The sequence below is a fragment of the Sarcophilus harrisii genome, chromosome 3 (genome assembly GCF_902635505.1).
Source record: "Sarcophilus harrisii chromosome 3, mSarHar1.11, whole genome shotgun sequence".
In the NCBI taxonomy this organism is placed as follows: domain Eukaryota; kingdom Metazoa; phylum Chordata; class Mammalia; order Dasyuromorphia; family Dasyuridae; genus Sarcophilus; species Sarcophilus harrisii.
Genome location: NC_045428.1, coordinates 36,940,581 through 36,958,799, shown reverse-complemented (window position 1 = coordinate 36,958,799; position 18,219 = coordinate 36,940,581). Strand labels below are relative to the sequence as shown.

The following is an 18,219-nucleotide window of genomic DNA, read 5'->3' as shown; positions in this document are numbered from 1 at the left end:
TATTGACTAATTCTAAATTGCTTGCCAGAATAATTATATCTATTTATAGGTCTACCTGTGCATCAATATGCTTGTTTTTTTTTTTCACACACCCTACAAAATTGGCCAACCTTTTTTTTTGGTTCATCTTTGCCAATCTGATGGGTGTTAGGTGCAATCTCAGAATTGTTTTAATTTGCATTTCCATGTGGCTATAGGTAGATCTGGATTTGCCTTGAGAAATGCCATTTATGGCCTTAGATTTTATTTCCATAGGGGAATGACTCCTATTCTTACAAATTTATATCACCAAAAGAAAATTGAAGATGCTAAAAAGCTAGAGAGATTAGGATGGGGTACACACGACTGAAAATGATCTGCATAAAGACGATAATAAATCCCAGTGCTAGTGAGGTTGCCAAGTAAAATAGTAAGAAGAGAGCCTTGGAGGGATACTTTAATTAACAGATGTAACCTAGTTGAAGATCCAGCAACAGAGAGTGTGAAAGAAGAGTCAGGCATGAAAACCAAGCAATATAAAGATTTGGGAATTATATGCATAAAGATACCAACTGTATGTCAAAAGAGCTTTGATTTTTAATCAGAAGTAATTTAATCACTGCATTTTATCATTTAAAAGTATTTATTAAGACTTGTATCGTATTCTTTTGTATATTTAACAAATTAGCTCACTACTCACAAACTAAAATGGAACACATTTGACATATCCAAACATGGTAGGGCAAAACTGTACAGACATTATATATTTATATAAACACGTTTGTAATACTGTATGCATTTACATAATAATATACAAGTCGAGTGTCTTTGGCATGGTATAGGGTACAGGGTGAATGAGGTTCAGAAAATGGAAGGAGGAAAGAGCTTTTAAAAATTTCAGAACAAAAAGGATAACGAATCATTAGGAAATAAGTTTTCTGGAAAATTTCTGAAATTTTAAAAAGTTGACTGGAAAGAGTTTAAGTTGAAAGTAGGAAGATTTAAGTAGGTTCTAATCTGGTAAAATGAGGAGAGGGAAAGATAAAAGTGTAATGACTAAATACAATTGAACAAAGGACATGGGGCAGTGATGGAAAGAGTCCCAGACAAGAAGTCTAAGCAGGCCTGAGCCAACTGCTAGAGGAAGGGCTTTGTAAAGCCAATGGTTAAAATGACCAGTCACAAAGTCAAGGTTGGTTAGTAATTCCAACGACTCTACTCATTAGCATTCTAAATCCAATAATATGAACAAATGAATCAAATATTTTACAGAAATTGTTTGACGGGTTGATGCCAACTGGCTAGTGATAAAGATTAGGAGTGTCTGGATCCTGAATGACCCTCATGCAAATAGACAATAAATCTTGATATTACACCTCCTCATGATATGAGGTTAGTCTTGTTTCTCCTGAAATTTTAAGTCTTATAAACATTATTAGATCATAGAAAGAGGAAAGCTGCAGGAGCCTTACAGATCATCCAATCTCTTAAACCTGAGGCTCCCTTATAATCACATGGGAGCAAATAATAGCCAGGATCTCAAGTCCTTTGGCCCCAAATTCATTGCTCTACCTTATTCATAATATCATATTTGAAATTATTTGCTTCTTTAAATTACTTTGTAACAGCTTATTATATTGAAAATTCCCTTTAGAAATCATCGATGCTTAATTTTCAAATTATAGAAATGAAATGATCATATTATGATACACCTACTTAACAATCATAGTTCAAAAGATTTATTTTCCTAATTGCCCATGTTTGCTTTGTGTTCTCCGATTTATTTGGGGACAAGGCCATTTTGAAAATTATACAATCTTGATATGCAGAGACAAATTAGCAAAGTTTCGAATCAGCAATTAAAGCTGCCATGTAAAATCTACAACTAGCATTTTCATATTTGTTTTTTATAATTCCTATTTTTATACCGTAAATAAAAATAAAAGTATTGTTGTTTCCATTCTCAAACTTCCAGTAGTTTTATATGAATAGTACTTGTAAGAATACTTCTAGGAAGATGCACCACCAAAAATAGTTCATGGTACTTCCACATTAGAATTCAACTGTTCAGAAAATTCTCTTTAATACACAATGGTTTTGATATAGAGAAAATCATACCCTCAAACTCAACGAATAAAAGATTAAAATCAACTTTAAAAAAACATTAAGTATTATGAGCATATGTTCATTTTGTAACTTTATATTAACAAGACAATATCACAGCATAAATACTTTAAATATGGATTTATATAAAAATTTCTTGTTTAATAAATACATTCAACACATATAGAAAATGTACAAGCTTTGAAGCTGCCATTTCCCCTCTTTAATTACCATGATGCTCTTTCTCTAGTTCTCTTACTTTTGGGTTAAGAGTTGTTCAAAGAGAAAACTATGGCAGTATAAAAATTTTACATGAAATGTAAGATGAGGCAGAATTTTAAAAATACAAAAGTTTCACACTTGTAAATTCTCAAGACTCATTCACTGGAACTGAAATTAAGAATTGAAGGTGAGAAAATTTAAATCCTTTAAGTCTAGTTTCATTTCTACATTTCCGAAAATTCAGACAATTATTGGGGGTTGGACATGGACATTTAATGACGGGAGAGGGAATGTATAACTAAGAGGTAAACAATGACACAGCAAATACTCTCAGATCATTTAACCTTGGCAAAAATAAAAAAATAAGAACATGATCAACCTTATCTTTGTCTAGAATCTCATTTTGATTTCTAAAGATCTTTGATTTTGATTGTTTTTTTATAAAAGCTATACATAATTTACATATCATCAGTGCTTTTAACTTCAAATGGGAAACATTCCTTTCAAACTCTTCAGTAACCAAAAGAGAATCTTATAAAAAGATTATTTTAAAACAGACAGATTATGTCCCTTATATTTTATTATTTGATGATAGAATGCTGATATGATGAATGTAAGGTTTTGTAGTTTTTTCCTACTATATTTTTGTATGATGCTTAAAAACAAAAGTATGTTTATATACCTATAATCTACTACCTAAATTATTGAAGCATGGGAAGAAACTCACCAGGATTTAATGAATCAGACATCAACAGTAGCCAAAATTGAGACCTAACAACTTAAATGGCAAACTTAAAAATTGTGAGAAGAGCTTTCCCTCAACTCACAAAGTGTAGAAGTTCCTTGTAATTTAAAAACTAATGTCTCTTTAAAAAACAAAAACTATTTCATTGTGGAGGGAGAGACACAGAGAGAAACAGAATATGCTAAGCCAAGATCTCTTTAGGCAAGCACATCATCACACTGCTCGCCTCTGCTGCCAAGATTCCAGTTAGAATTCTTTTGTATTGACTTCTATAAAGCATGATCAACCACATGCTCCTGGAATAGAAATGTGGCCAAAGAGAAAGTGAGCACATTAAAAATTAGGTCTGTGTTCAAAGGAAAAATAAAAGAAGCATGGTTTTCCAAATAATTCCACTAAGTAAAAACTACGGATCTGAAAGCAACTGGTACATCTTAGGCTATGTCCGCAGCTTATTGTCAAATAAAATTTGACAGTTCGACTGAAAATTAGGACAATGCCAAGTGTGCCCCTTCTGACACTGACAGTGAGGATCTCAGTTCTAGGCTCATCAGAAAGTCTGTAATATAATTATACTTTTTAAGCCTTTTCCAATGGGTTCTTCTACTTAAACCTCATTTATTCAGTGTACCTGATCACCAAGAAAATCATAGTTTGTGACCAAAAAGCAGTACACAAAAATACAAAGTACTAATGTGACCATTTTTAACGTGCTGTCCCCTATAACCTTTCACTGGTCTGGACAAGCATGGGCATGGATGAAGCCAGGGTACCAAAAGTGATGAAAAGTTAGGTGGAAGGGGCAAAGAATATGAGAAAGCACAGCAAGAAATCTGGGTCAGATTTTAACATTTAGTTGCCCTGTGACTTGGGTAAATCTCTTTACAAAAATTGGGATTTAACTGTAATACTGAAATGCCAAGTTCCTGATTCTAAGAAGCCACTGGGATGCTTGGATTTTGCAACTGAAGATGATTCAAGTAGATGCACCATACATGGCGACACCAGAAAACATGTTACCCAGGTAGAAATACACAAGAAATGGAGTTGGTTTGTGAAACCAAGAGCCAACTGTGATGTAGAAAAATTAGGGACTGTGTGAGTGGCAACAGTGTTGAACCAGAAGATTATTTAGTACATTTGTTTGGTTTATCATTGCTCACTCAAAGTCTTAAGAGCGTCAATTAAGTACCTTTGCAATCTCTTTTAGGAAACATTCTTCATTTCATCATCGGGTATTGTTACTCTTACACAATCGTAGGGTTTTGGTGTAGCTCTTGCTACTGCCTAAAGAGTCACAAACAAGTTGTGAATTTGTACTGGTGGAGTTTTCTACACTAACAAACAACTAACCAACAACCAAAAAACCCAAACCAAACCAAACAAAAACAAATCTTAATCTTACACTCCTCTTATTGGAGGAGTAAATTAATTTAGCCAGGGGGAATGGGATAGAAGGATATTTTTTGTTTTTTAAAAATAACTACCAAGAGAATAATTTCTTATCACCACAACTAAGAGCATTTCTATAATTGTAGATTGGGATGGAGAGCTATCCGAATGCCTTGGGAATGAAGACTAGAAGGGAGAGTAAGTAGAAGATCTGGGTCCTCATCTTAGAAATAGTTTAATTATATATACAGTTGTGTACATACACATACATACACACACACACATACACTCTGCCTCTAACATGCCTATTCCTGTTGTACATAAGTGTCTTGGATGACTTTTCCAATAGAAATGCTGGATAAGTGAAGAATTATGTTTACTTTTGTATCTTCAAAAAGGCTGAGGCAGTTAAAGTTACTAAAAGATAATAATAGTCTATTTATCTTCCCACCCCAAGCCTCCAAGCTCCTGCCTTTCTCTCCTCGATAGCTAAGAGCACGGGCTATTGGCAGGCTGCCCAAAATTTAGTAGGACAAAACCAACAGCAGCACATTTAAGATGTCCTCGTGCTGAAAAATCTCCACACTAACCAGAAAAAACCCTCCACCAAAATAAATAAATAAATAAATAAATCTGCTATAACCCTCAGCGGTATCATTATTAAAACCATCAATTTTATAATCTCTAATAAAAGATGAATTTATTATTTTACACCAACACTCTGTAGATTAAGGTAAAAACAATCAAGCTGTCTCGTGAATTGTAAGGTGACTTAGAAGCTCCCTCTCATTCCCAAACCTCATTAAGCAGTCATTACATTTATGAGGTAAGTCAGCTGCATGCCTGAAATCTAAGTGAGTTTTAAGATCTTCAATCTGTCCTGTGGAATATTCACAGTACTGGCATAAATAAATCCCCTCAGACAAATGTGAATTTAAATGTTTACAGTATTCTAACATGCTCGAGAAGCCCTTCCCACAGTCATCACAAACATGGGGGAAAATTTTTGTGTGCTCGATGGCCACATGCCTGTTCACATTTGTGTGCAGTCTACTTCGAAAACCACACACCTGACAGACGAAGAAGTTCTTGCACTTGTCAAAGGTGATCCTGCCAAGCAGGCTGTAGTGGCCGTGCTCACCGGCGCCGCTCTCCTTGTCGCTCAGCTCCATCAGTCGGCAGGCGTGCTCATTGACGACGTGGCTGTGCAGGTCCTCAGGATCGTTGGTCTCATGCTCGCAGAACTGGCACAGGTACTGCTCGTCACAGCTGTGCTCCTGGAAGTGCAGATAGAGCTCGCTGCTGGAGGAGAACTGCAGGTCACACTGCTCGCACCAGTACAGGTGGTCGCTGAAATGGGCGTCGGCAATGTGCTGGCTCAGGCTCTCCAAGAGCACCGTTCTGTAATCACAGTATTTGCACAGGTAGGGGTCCTCCTCGTGCAGTTTGGAGTGCTCCAGTAGGAGCATGTTGGTCGAGAAGGATTCTTTGCAGACTCTGCAGACGTTGGCGGCGTCGGCGCGTTTGTGCTTGAGGACCACGTGCTGCTTTAAGTCCGAGAAGTATTTACTGTTGAACTCACACAGCTCACACTTGTAGAGGCCGCTGCTATTTGCTCTCAGTAAGGGCCACTTCTGTTGAGCAGTGACATTCAAAGCCTGGCTCTTGTCCAGCATTCTACACAGCTTAGCGGGGGGCTCCTCTTCAACTTGGTCCTGGAGGCTCTCAGAGGACAGGTTTTCAGTCTCGACGTCATAATCCTCAGAGACGGCGTGCACCTCAGCAGCGATGGGCACATCTTCAGCGGTGCGCACCTCGATGGGGCTCTCCTCACGAGGCTGCTGGCGAACCGACTCCGGGGAGTCACATTCCTCACAGATTTCAATATCAGCAGATTTCTCTAAAAGAAAAAGATAAAACAGTGAGAAAAATATATCGAATTACCTGGAAAATACAAAAAACGCTGACTTTTCCCAACCTGCAGAAAAGGCAGCATGATCTAGGATCCTGAGCACAGGACTGGGAACCAGGTGGGTTGGATTTCTGCTCCTTGCTTTAATACCTTCGGTAAACTGAGGCAAGTCATTTGATGTCTCTGGATCAGAATCTTCATCTGGACAGAGGAAATGGAGTTTACATCAGAACAATGTTCAATGATTAATTGTCTTACAAATAATTACAAGAATTTTCTTACAAAGAAAGCTTACAAAGCATTAAAGTAGACACGTTATGAAGATTCATCGATGGACATGAATGGAGATTCCTATTTTCTCCTTCTTTATTCCTCTCTCCCCTACTTCCTTTAGAGAATAGGCTTTGATCTCCACTACTTAAAACATACAGTATACAGGAATGCTGTCTGTCCAATCCAGGAGCTTGGGGCATATATTTGCTCTCTAGCCCCCAGATTTTGAGGCTGAAATAAGTTAGAGCCATCCAGATTAGGGCAGCAAGACATAATGAATGTGAAGCAGGCAGGGTGAGGAAAGCCTGCCTCAACATTCTCTGGTTGTGTGGCCTTAAGCAAGTTAATGAACCTTTCAGAGCTCCCAGCAAGCTCTCTGCAATTCCACATTGCAATAAAGTGACAAACTTGTATAAATGGAGTGAATTTCCTCATTGGGTTCTGTGACCAGAGCCAAATCCCTCAATCTCAGTGACCCTAAATTTCCTCATGTGTAAAATGGGAGTGGGATGGACTAGATCTCTCAATTTCCTTCCTCATTTAAAGATCTCTAGATGCAGGAACAGAGATGGGAGGCTGTACTCCAGAAGTGTTCTTTTCTGAAGTTTCAACAGTGAACAGTAAGACTTGGGAAGCAGAAGTCAAAAGGTACAACTCAAGACCACCAAAACCATGTTCTGAGAGGGCTCTGTGCTTTTTATTCTCATTGCTCCTTCAAACTAACTATATGAAGCAAGAAGTAATTTACCAAGACCCATGTTCACTCTCTGTGCCTTTGCCACTTAATCATGGGGTGACAGTCGATCAAGGGATCAGGTAAGATTTTTATGAACATATTAAAAACAATTTTAAACATTTCAGTCCATTTGAATGATTTCAATCAATAATCTCATTCACATTTTCAAGTAGAGTGAGAAAGGGAAATATTTACATGGACTTTAAATAAATATATTTCAATTAAAATATACTTCAAATATTTACCTTTGTTCTCAAAATATTTTAAATCTGGCTGTCTTATAGAACAGACACTGTAACAATGATCAGAGAAAATTCCATTGAATCCATCTGCAATTTTGGTTATTCCAGTAGAATCTGAATACAAACAAAGATGATGTATCCATGTTACATCCATGCCAAGTAATTTGTACTTCAAAAAGGCATTACTGTTTTCCTTAGATATTTGTTCAGCTCACCAACTCTAGTATTTTTAATCAAAGTTTCACACATGGAATAAGAATTTAAAAAATTAATAGCAAAATATCTTTAAAAATACATTTCCCTTTTAGTTGGAGCTGCAGCCCATAAATAGAGAAGACTTGACTACTATATAATGAACTGAATTCACCACAAAGAAGACCCAAGTCCTTCAGAGCTTCCTAAGACTTCTTACACAGGTAAGGGTTAGGCTAAGGATCAGACTGACTCTGAGGATGGAAAGCTCTTTGAGAGGTCTCTCAATTCTGGCCTGCGTACTTAGGTGGTATGGAAACAGCAGGAGGACAGGCATTGCTCCAGAAATAAAAAACCCAGGGGTTTAAGGTCCAACCAATAAGTCTGAGCTTATCACAAATACCAAATGTGAAGAACAGAGGTATGACACTTCCATACCAAAGAGATCAAGTCACCCTGATCATTATGTCACTCCTTGCTTATGTAGTACAGGACCAAATTAAACCACAGGCCAAAATTACACAATCAACAAAGAGTTTAGCTTTTAAAAATAACTGAGTGTGTTAACTCTTAGAATGCAATAAAAGTATTTGGCTTGTAAAATATCTTCTACTGATGGGGAAAAGAAACACTGATCTGCAAAAAAATATACACATACATCATAACATGTACATGTACATATGTGAAATAGATGAACAATATGTTGTTGGAATTAGACTATAAACATTCAGAAGAAATAATATAAGTTATCACCTTTGCATTTCAACCTTTATTTGATGGGTTTTTTTTTTTTTTTTTGACAGAGACCAGGATTACACAGAAAAACTGTATTAATCCATAAATAAATTTAAAATAAGGAAATTACATATTGACCTGAATAACGAGAAGGGTGAAGAGTCTTCCTTTTCCTTTTTTTAGGATGTTCATTCATATCTTTTCAATCTAAAAGTAAATGAAAATAATTTATTTAAAACAGGAAATCTGGTGGAAAAAAGCTAATGTTGAAACCAAGATTCTTTGGTATCATGCAATTAAAAAAAAAAAGGAAACAAGAAAATTAGAAACTATGGGCCAACTGATAACCTACTTCATAAAAGAAGTACATTAAATTGTTTCTACTTATATTTTGTATTTATTTTTAAAGTATTAAATTAAGATATTGGTTGCAGTTTTATTTTTTAGTTTTGGTTGAAAACCTCAGTCTCGCTTTTTCTCTATATATAATACGTTAAAAGTACTTCTGACAACTACAAATTATTATATCAAGATATTTTTCTATTATAAAGACTGATTTTAATTCATTTAAAACTCTTAGATTCAAAAATTATAAACACGCTAAAAAAACCAACGAAGTCTATGATGTGACATTAGTTACTATACAGAGAATTCCACAGATACAATTCTATAATCTGGAATTTTTACTATAGACTCCAAACATTTCCCTCAAAATGACTAGAGCCAATCTGCAATCATTCCTGGTTCCCAGAACTAGAGGGAATACAAAGTTGTTCTAGAGAAAATTCCTTTGCTCAACTATGAAGTCATATTCAACATTCTACTGGTGATCCAGGCAGTCCAAGTGAAAACCACTCAAAGCTGGGACTACCAACATGAAAACATCACATTCCCCAAAACTGCTATAAATATGAAGACTCCCTTTCCAACTAACTTACTTGGTGGAATTCTTAATAATGGAATCTGGAAGAACAACAAAGGAATGCTATGTTACAATACTTCCACAAGTAGGGAAAATACCTGTAAACAAAACACAACAACAAAAAGGTCAGGCAATCACAAAATCCCCCAAAATGGCCAGAATATATTAATCTGTAGCAAAAACAAAGAGAAGTTTCTAAGGCATGAGAATACCTCTAGAATTCCAAAACAAGTACCTTAAAATACCAAAAAGACTAGAAGGAAAATCAAACCAGTTAAATTTTTACGTGAGAATTTAGTAGAGGTTGTCTAGACTTATGAGCAGCATGGTGTGTGGTGGAGAGTGCTGACCCTAGGAGTCAGGAACACCTGGCTTTGAGCCATGCTTCAGACCTTTACTACAGGTGTGAGCCAAGCTAGGCAAGTCACACGACTTCTCCAGGTCTCAAATTCCTCATCTGTAAAGGGAGGGAGTTGTCAAACTAAATGACCTCCAAAGTCCCTTCCAGTGTGAAATCTAGGAACCCGTGATCAGAATCAGACTTCTATTTGCTCACATTTACCTTTTACTGCTTTCCAATGAACTCCTCACCTCTCTTTCAATATCCAACCTCTTGAGACCCTGTGAAGGGATAGAGTTTAGGATATATATATATATTTATATGTAAGAAGCCTCAGAAGAAGAAACAAAAGGCAGAGGGATCACCATCCTCCTGAAATCAAAGCTCATTCCAGTACAGATGGTTAGATAAACCATCACTGGAGTAACTTCTGAAGCAGAGACAGAATTTGACCACTATAATGTTCTTCTTTAAAATATAGTGTTCTCTGGGAGCAGGTTTCTTGAAGGGCTTCTGGGGGCAGCTAGGAGTTAAAGTCCAAATCCTTTATTGTTTCCTTCAAAGTCTTGTCTCTCTTCCTGGGCCCGGTTAGCTTTCTTAGAGGTCTATCTCTCAACTTGGTTTGGAGAGCTCCTGCTGCTAGTCCTTTGCCTCTGCCAGATATTGCCTCTAGCTCCCTCCGAATCCAAAGGTATGTGCTTCAGTCTCCAGCCAGCACAAAGATGGAAGATGGAATGAATCTGTCTCCTCCTCCTAGAGCTTCTTGCTGTACACTGAGTACACACCAATCATTATATCACTAGGAAACTATTATTTGTTGTAGGATTAAATCAATCCTAAACTAGATTTAATCATTGTTTCCTCAATACCACTTAGTACCTTGTTTCAAGTTCTGGCTCATAACTTCTCCTTACAAGGATCAGATCAATCATACTGAACCATGTTAAATTAGATAATTATTGTCTCTTATCAATTCCACTATCTTAGCACTTTATAAGAATCCTAACACACCACATGTAAGAAATAATCTTAAATTTTGGTGAAATGGATTATCATTCACAATCTCTCCGAGCAAGAAACCAGGCTTCTCATTTGGACTGGACTAAATCCATATTTTATTCCTGTTGTACTGCACAAGACAAGCGGGCATTTTCTTTCATGGTTTAAAACGATCAGCTACATTACTTGTAACTTAAACTACATATTTCCTCATATGATTTTGAAGTCAGGGATGATTTTTCACATCATTTTTGAACTTCCTGATTCACCCAGTAGCCCTTAAGTGTCTGCAAGCACATAATTAATATATGCTTATTCAACTGAGTGAATAGGCCACATGACCATTCTTATAAAAAAAGGTTTTCTATTTAGGACTGAAATACACATGCATAGTAATACTAACATTTAAACCAACTCAAAAAAACTTGTGCCAAACCCCCACAATATATGAAGAATCGGGGATATAAAAACAAAGATTTAAAATAGTCCCTACCCTCAAAGAGTTTACATTTTACTGAATGAGAAAGACTTAAAACATTTAAACTGAAAAACAAACAAACGTGATTTGAGGAAGGCAATCAGGGAAGATTTCACTAGGAAGCTAACATCTGAATCAAACCCTAGAATCATGAAGGAAACTAAGGATTCTAAGGAATGAATGTATTCTAAAAAGCAGAAGTGAGGGAAGATGGTATTCTAAGTGTTCAGGAGAGCCTGTGCAAAGGCAAAGCAGGGAAGGGAATGATGAGTTTGGGGAGAAAAGCAGAGAGGACTTATAGGAATGAATTAAAAATTAGTTTGGAAAGGCAACAAAGAGCCAATGAAGATTCTTAGGAGGATTATGTATGAATGGCAGATTTGAGAAAGAAAAGAATGGAAGTGGGGGTGTGATGAATCCACAGGCTGCTCTGGAAGTCCAGGTGAACTGTGAGGACAAACAGAAGTGAAGTGGAGACTGTGCAGACTGGGAGAAGGAGGTGGATTTAAGACATGTTAGAAGTGGAATTGATGAGGAAGGTAAGTAGGAAGAGGGAAAGAGAAGAGGGGTAAGGAGACAGAGAAAAATGGGGCAAAAGAACAAAAGTGAGAAAGACACAGACTCTTATCACAATGCTTAGTAGTGTATCCGTTCCTAGTGATCAAAAACTTGATCCAAGATCCCACTTACTCCTTTTTGTTCAGTTGTCAGTCCCATCTGACTCCTGCTGATCCCATTTGGGATTTTCCTGGCAGAAATAATGGAGTGCTTTGCCATTCCTTCTCTGGCTCATTTGACAGATGAAGAAACTAAGGCGAGCTCAAATGGTACACGGCTAGGAAGTGTCTAAGGCTGGATTTGAACTCAGATCTTTTTGACTCCAACCCCAGTGCACTCTCTAAACGTGAGCCACCTAGCTGTTCCTTCAATATAGTGAAGGATTTTACCATCCATGATTAGGGCTTTCCAGACCAAACCCTCACCCACATTATGTGACCTCTGACTCATCTAACTTCTTAATTCTAAGACAAGCAACATTTACTATAAGTACCTACTCTGTGCAAGCCCCAGAGCTCCTGCTGTCAAACTATTTGGATATTTTATAGCTATTTAACTTGTTTGCTTCTTGCAACTAAAGTGTGAGCACTTGCTACAAAGATACTACTCGGACTCCCACACAGGGCGGGCACATTTCAGGCACAAGCTTTGTGAAGCTGCCAAAGTGATACATCATTACCATACCGCTCCATGCGTGGCATTTCTCCAACTCATTAAGTTCCTGCAACTCTCTATTGCTTCTAGGACATTTTAAATATAAACTTTTTGGTATTTTAAGCTTCTTGCAACCTACTTTTAACCTTTCCAGCCTTTTATTTATTTATTATGTCTTTGAATATTCTTTGGTTCAGCCAAATTAAACATTTTCTTGTTGTTCTAATAATACTGTCAGGTCCCATCTCCAAGCTCTTGCCCAGACCTCTCTCTATCCCTACAATATATTCTCTCCTAACCCTTAGAATTCCTAGTTTCTCTCCTCTTCCCGACTACTCAGGCTGCTAGTGCTTTACCAGTGTTCTCACATTACCTCAGATTTTCTTTGTCTACATTTTATATGTACATCAATGTTGGCTCATCAATAGAATGAATTTAGGCTTCTAGTGGTCAGACTTGTTTTTATCTTGGTATAACAACAACGGCATTTACAGTTATTCCTTCCACATCAAGGCAGTTAGAGGAATGCCAAACACCTCCCATTCCCCATTCTAAAAAATCTTCCGTGAAAAATTTTGGCCTTCTCTCCATATGAGAGAAGAAATCTGAACTATTATAGCATTAAAAAGATAAAATATGTTAATACTATGTATATATTTTATGCACTTCTGAGTTTTTAAACTTTTTGTGTGTCATCTGCAGCTTCTATCAAGCCCCCTAAAAATGCCCATTTAATTTCTTATGCCAACCCATGATATATCAAAGTCTCCATATGAAAGGGATAACAGTATATAACACTCACCGTTATTTACCCTTTTTACTTAATACAGTGCTTGGCACAAAGGTACTTTGTGCTTCGATTTGGAGTCAAAACCCTGAGTTTTTTCATTATCTCAGGCAAATAACACCCTAGGAGGACACAATTTCCTTGATCTCCAAGGACAGGGAGGCCCTTTCTGGCTTCATGTAGGGGGGCAAAATGCCCAAGTCCCAGAAAAGATTCGGATTCAGGAAAGCTGGGAACAAATCTCAGTAATAACATTATATAATGGGGCAAGTTACAACCTGTGAGTACTAAGACTTTCTCTTTAAAATGTGGATAACGGCATTTGTACCACTTGTCCCATAAGGTATTGCAAAGAAACAACTCCCTAAATTTTAAAGTATTATAGATGTGGATTAAAAAAAAAAAAAAAAACACAAAACAAAATATTGTATACTTACTCTTTCCCAAGATTATTTTTTAAAAAGTGAAACTTGGTGTTTTGTGCCAGGAGGGCACCTGATGGCAGGTGACCCAATTAATTGTCAGTAAAGAGCTGATCTCAAAACCTGTAATTGCTGGCTGTAACCCTTCCAGCCAAGCTCCATTCTCTGCCAAGGAGACCACTAGGGCTTGCTCTCTGAATGATCCTCCAGGTGCTGTTGCCCCTGTTGAGAGCAGAGCTCTTTCTTTTTTTCCTATTTGTATCCATAATGTAAGTGCTTGATACTTTTTCATTCATTGATTCATTCTTCTTGGTCATTTATTAGATATTTCCAAATATATAGTTGATATTCATAAATATAAACTCTTGTTGTACCACTATGGTAAGGAGCATTCACCAGTAAAGGTCAGCCTCTCAGCCTAAGAAATGTCCTGTTCTAGCCCAGTTGATGGGGTTATATATCTGCCTTCAATACACCTCAAAAAAGAAAGATCTTTCCTGGCAGAGACTGAAAGTACCATTTTCCTGACAGGTATTTTTAGTTCAGCTGGTTGAGGGAGTGATGGCCTGTCAGAATAAGCAATGAAAATACTGCCCACATAAGTCAGTGTGACAATATCTGAATGGATCCCATACAGAGTGGAGCAAGGAGGAAGGAGAAAGGACTGGATTAAGAGGCAACACGATCACCAAGAATTAGGTCAGAGGCAAGTTTTCTTTCCAGATCTGTCCTTTTGTACTAGAGGACAAATCAATGAAGCAACCAGAAGCCAAGGCAAACAAGAGGAAGTAGGGCAGAAGCTCCATCTAACCAAGATCTTAAATCCTACAGGCAGAAGGCTCCATGGAGATCATTTAGGTCAAATAGTTCTTATTTCAAATGAGCACACTAAGGCTCAGAAAGGCTAAGTAGCTTGCCCTTTCTAGTTACTTAACCCCAAACTGGCATCGATAACTGTGTACTGGGCATTTATTTACAATATCCTGTAAGTTTCTCAAAGTGAAAATCTTCCAGACAGGAATCCTTACCTTCCTCAAAACTTTGCTATTTCTGTTGAAGGGAATAACACTCTCACAGCATCCAGGATGACAACCTTGACTATTCCAACTCCTCCCATCTTATAGCCTAAGAGACATCAGGTCTCACAGAGTTCTCACTCACAGTTTCCTCTACTTCTCAAGAGTTTGCCTTTAGGAACCCCAAATTTCCCAGGCTTTTTGCTAACCTTCTCTTCATGGTGATATGTCCCAAAAGGGGAAGGAAACATGCATTTATTACACACCTACTGTGTGTCAGGACCTTTCCAAATATGATCTTATTTGATCCTCACACAACCCTGACAGGTATAGGCTACTTTTGTTACTCTTATTTTACAGTTGAGGAAACTGAGGTAGACAGAAGTTAAATCACTAGATCAGACAGCTGGTGGCTGAAGGAAAGGGACGCTGCCCAAAGTTCCACATATTAGCAAGCGGTATTGCATCCTTCCCTCGCTGGGAGGCCCAGGAAGGGGAGCTACTCACAGTGGCCGCCTGATGGGCCTCCTGGTCTCACCTCTCCTCACTCTAATCCATCTTCCACTCAGCTGTCAAAGTGATCTTCCTAAGGTGCGTCCCATGAAATCAAACTGTTAACCTCTGATGGCCCCCTAGTCCTTCCAGGATAAAATATCAGCTTTTTTCTGTTTGGCATTTAAGTCCCAATGGAGAATGTGACCCGGCCTAGGACATCTCCTGCCTCCACGCCTTTGCCCAGCAGTTGCTCATGCCAGGACCGAGCTCCTTCGCTTCGCTTCGCCTCCCTCTGAGACAGCAGGCCGGGCAGCTCTCCCGGCGCCTTCCCTCACGATCCCTGGCAGTTACACTGTATCTCTGGAAGTTACTTATCCTGTGCTAAGTTACTAGCGAGCCCCGGCCCCCCGGAGGCTCGGGTTCCCCAAGGCAAGGCCTGGGCTTCTCTGCATCCGCGGGAACGGCTCCCAGACAGCCCGCTAGTCGCCAGCTTCCCGCCTCCCCGGGGAGGGGCAGGGCCCGCGCAGGCCCGGGGCTCGGCCTGAGTAATTCCCACCCGGAGGGAGCGACGGCATGACGGACGCCAGGCCACAAGAACACGAGGTCTGCAGGTGTGCCAGCGCTCTGGCGGTGCAGAGGCGCCCGAGCGCCTGGCGGGCGGGGACCCTCCCATCTGCTAGCCGGCAATGCACAGCCCGCAGCCCGCGGCGCTTGGCAAGGACCCTGCCCTGGGCGCCACGACCACCCGGGGGGAGGGGCGGGCATTCTCGGGCCCGTGCCGCAGTTACGGAAACCCAAGCTGACGGGCCCGAGATCACACAGCTAGAGAGCGTCGGAGGCAAGGGTTAAACGTGTCCCCCGTTTTGCAGGCGAGGGAAGCCAGGCACAGCGCGGTTCCGAGCCCGACTGGGGGTTACCGAAAAGCTGGAGCTGGATTGGATTCGGGCCCGACGCTCTCAGCCACTCACCGCCGCCGCCGCCGCCGCCAAGGGCTAGGCTTGCCCATCCGTGCAATGGGCGCGGGGGTGCCGCACGCCCACTCCGCGGACGGGGCCACTGAGGCCCCACAGGGAGGGCTCGCGTGGCGCGGCGTGGCGCAGAAAGGCTCTGCCCGCCCCGTCCCGGACACGCCGGGAGGAGGCCACGCGCCGAGCCCGCCCGCCGGCCGCCCGCCCGCCCGCCCGCGCAGGCCCCGGCCCGCCCCGGCCCTCGTCCCGGGCGCCGCCCGCACAGGCCCCGGCCCGCCCCGGCCCCGCGTCCTCTCCCGTCCTCCCCGCCCGACCCCGCCGCGGCCCGCACTCACCGCCGGACTCCGCGCCTGCGCCGTGCGCCTCCGGAGACGGAGCGGGGGAGGGGCGGCGGGGCGCGAGGGGGGCGCGCGGCGGTCGCACGCACACCCGGCCAGGGAGCGACCACCAGCCTCCAGCCCCGGCGCAGGCGGCGGCCGCCGCGCGCCCCCTGCCGGTCCCGCCGCGCAGCCGCACCGCCCGCGCTCCGCCTCCGGCGGGGGCGGGGCCGAGCAGCCCTCCCGCGCGCCGGCCCCCAAGCCACGTGGGACCCACCCGACCGGACGCCTCCGCCCTCCACCCGCTTGCGGGCGCCCGCGCCCAGAGGCCGTGCCCCGCCCCCAGGGGCTGAGCCCACTACCTGACTCTGGGGGCGGAGCCTAAAACCCTCGGGTTGGGACAAACTGATCCGTGGTGCGCGGACGGAGGGAGGGATGCTCGACAAAGATGCATGCTGTAGGGCATCCTTGATCAAGTATGGGTTGGGCTGGGGACGCTGGCTATGTGATGCAGGGAGTAGAAAGCGGGTGTAGGAGTCGGGAAAGCCGAGAACTGAGCACTTAGCGCCTTCCTCGCTGGGTGACTCCGGGCAAGTCACTTACCTCCGGCGAGTCTCGGTTTTCTCCTCTGCAAAATGAGAATGAATCCGTTACCCACTTTTCTAGGCGATTGTGAGCATCATATAGGAAAAGCTTCTCGTCACACTCTGTGAATGCTTGCTATTATCATTATAAGTGGCCTCTCCTAGGTGTGGGAAGTAAGTAGTAGGTAGAGCTTACCAGTAGCTACTGTGGCCCAAAGAGTAAGACGTGGGGCTTGAAGGCTGGAAGTCGGGCGTTCAAATTCAGCCAGAGACATTGTGGCCTTACGCAAGTCACTCCATCTCCGCCTGTTTCCCCAAGTTGTAATACGGAGAGCATAACAGTATCTACCTCTCTAGTTTACTATATGTATCAAATAAGAAATTTGTAAAGCGCTTGCCACATAAGTAGGTCTTTATAAAAGCTAGCTATTAGAGTAGGGCTAGAAACAGTCTTTCTGACTCCTAATTGTGGCTGTCTCCTAAATAGAGAGGTTGGCTGCTTTGTAGTCTAAAAATGCTACAGAAACATGAGCTGTCAATAATTAATATTAGTAGCATCTACTTCCGAGATTCATTATCCGCTGCATTACACAGCTACCTCCTCTAGCCCAACTCATGCTTGAACAAGCATCTCCTATGACTTCCGGAGAACTGGTCATCCAGCTTTTTCTTGAAGCTGCGCAATAAAGGGGAACTCAACATCTCCCCTGTAAATGGCATTTAGGCGGTGTTTATTTATTTGTTTTTATTATTTTCAGTGTTAATCTTTAGGGAGCTTTTCTGGACTTCCAGCTGAATTTGCTTCTAGAACTTTAATCAATTTAATCAGTGAATCAACAAGAATTTATTACTCATTGTGCTAGAGCAGGGGATATAAGGAAAGACCAAAACATCCCTCAAGGAGCTTACATTCGAAGAGAATGTAAATAACTATACTACATATATATGTATTTTTAAATATACATATATTTATGAGTTTGGAGTAACTTTACATTTTGATTTCTAAATCAAATACTTTTTTTGAAAGGTGGGAAGATTTCTTCTGGTCTTCTATGGAGTAGAACCTATAATTTCTATTATAGTTCTACATGAGACCCTTTCAGATATTTGAAAGCTGATCTCCTGATGCAATCTGTCCTTCAGGCTAA

General features: G+C 40.9%; 1 protein-coding gene across 4 annotated transcripts; it reads right to left on the bottom strand.

The window, feature by feature from the left end:
- Positions 1–1,034: 1,034 nt before the first annotated feature.
- On the bottom strand, positions 1,035–16,683 carry ZNF639 (zinc finger protein 639). Of its 4 annotated transcripts, none has more exons than XM_031957701.1 (6): positions 16,506–16,683; positions 9,470–9,551; positions 8,670–8,738; positions 7,608–7,718; positions 6,504–6,554; positions 1,035–6,341 (listed from the first exon to the last, which is right to left on the bottom strand). In XM_031957701.1, the coding sequence occupies exons 3-6, from the start codon at positions 8,725–8,727 to the stop codon at positions 5,185–5,187; spliced, it is 1,377 nt and encodes a 458-aa protein (XP_031813561.1). In that variant the 5' UTR covers positions 8,728–8,738; positions 9,470–9,551; positions 16,506–16,683; the 3' UTR covers positions 1,035–5,184. The 4 variants fall into 4 exon arrangements, with proteins under 4 accessions (XP_031813561.1, XP_031813559.1, XP_023356486.1 ...); XM_031957699.1 differs by having other exon boundaries at positions 6,420–6,554; positions 16,506–16,682; XM_023500718.2 differs by lacking the exon at positions 16,506–16,683 and adding an exon at positions 10,016–10,277 and having other exon boundaries at positions 6,420–6,554.
- Positions 16,684–18,219: the final 1,536 nt, after the last annotated feature.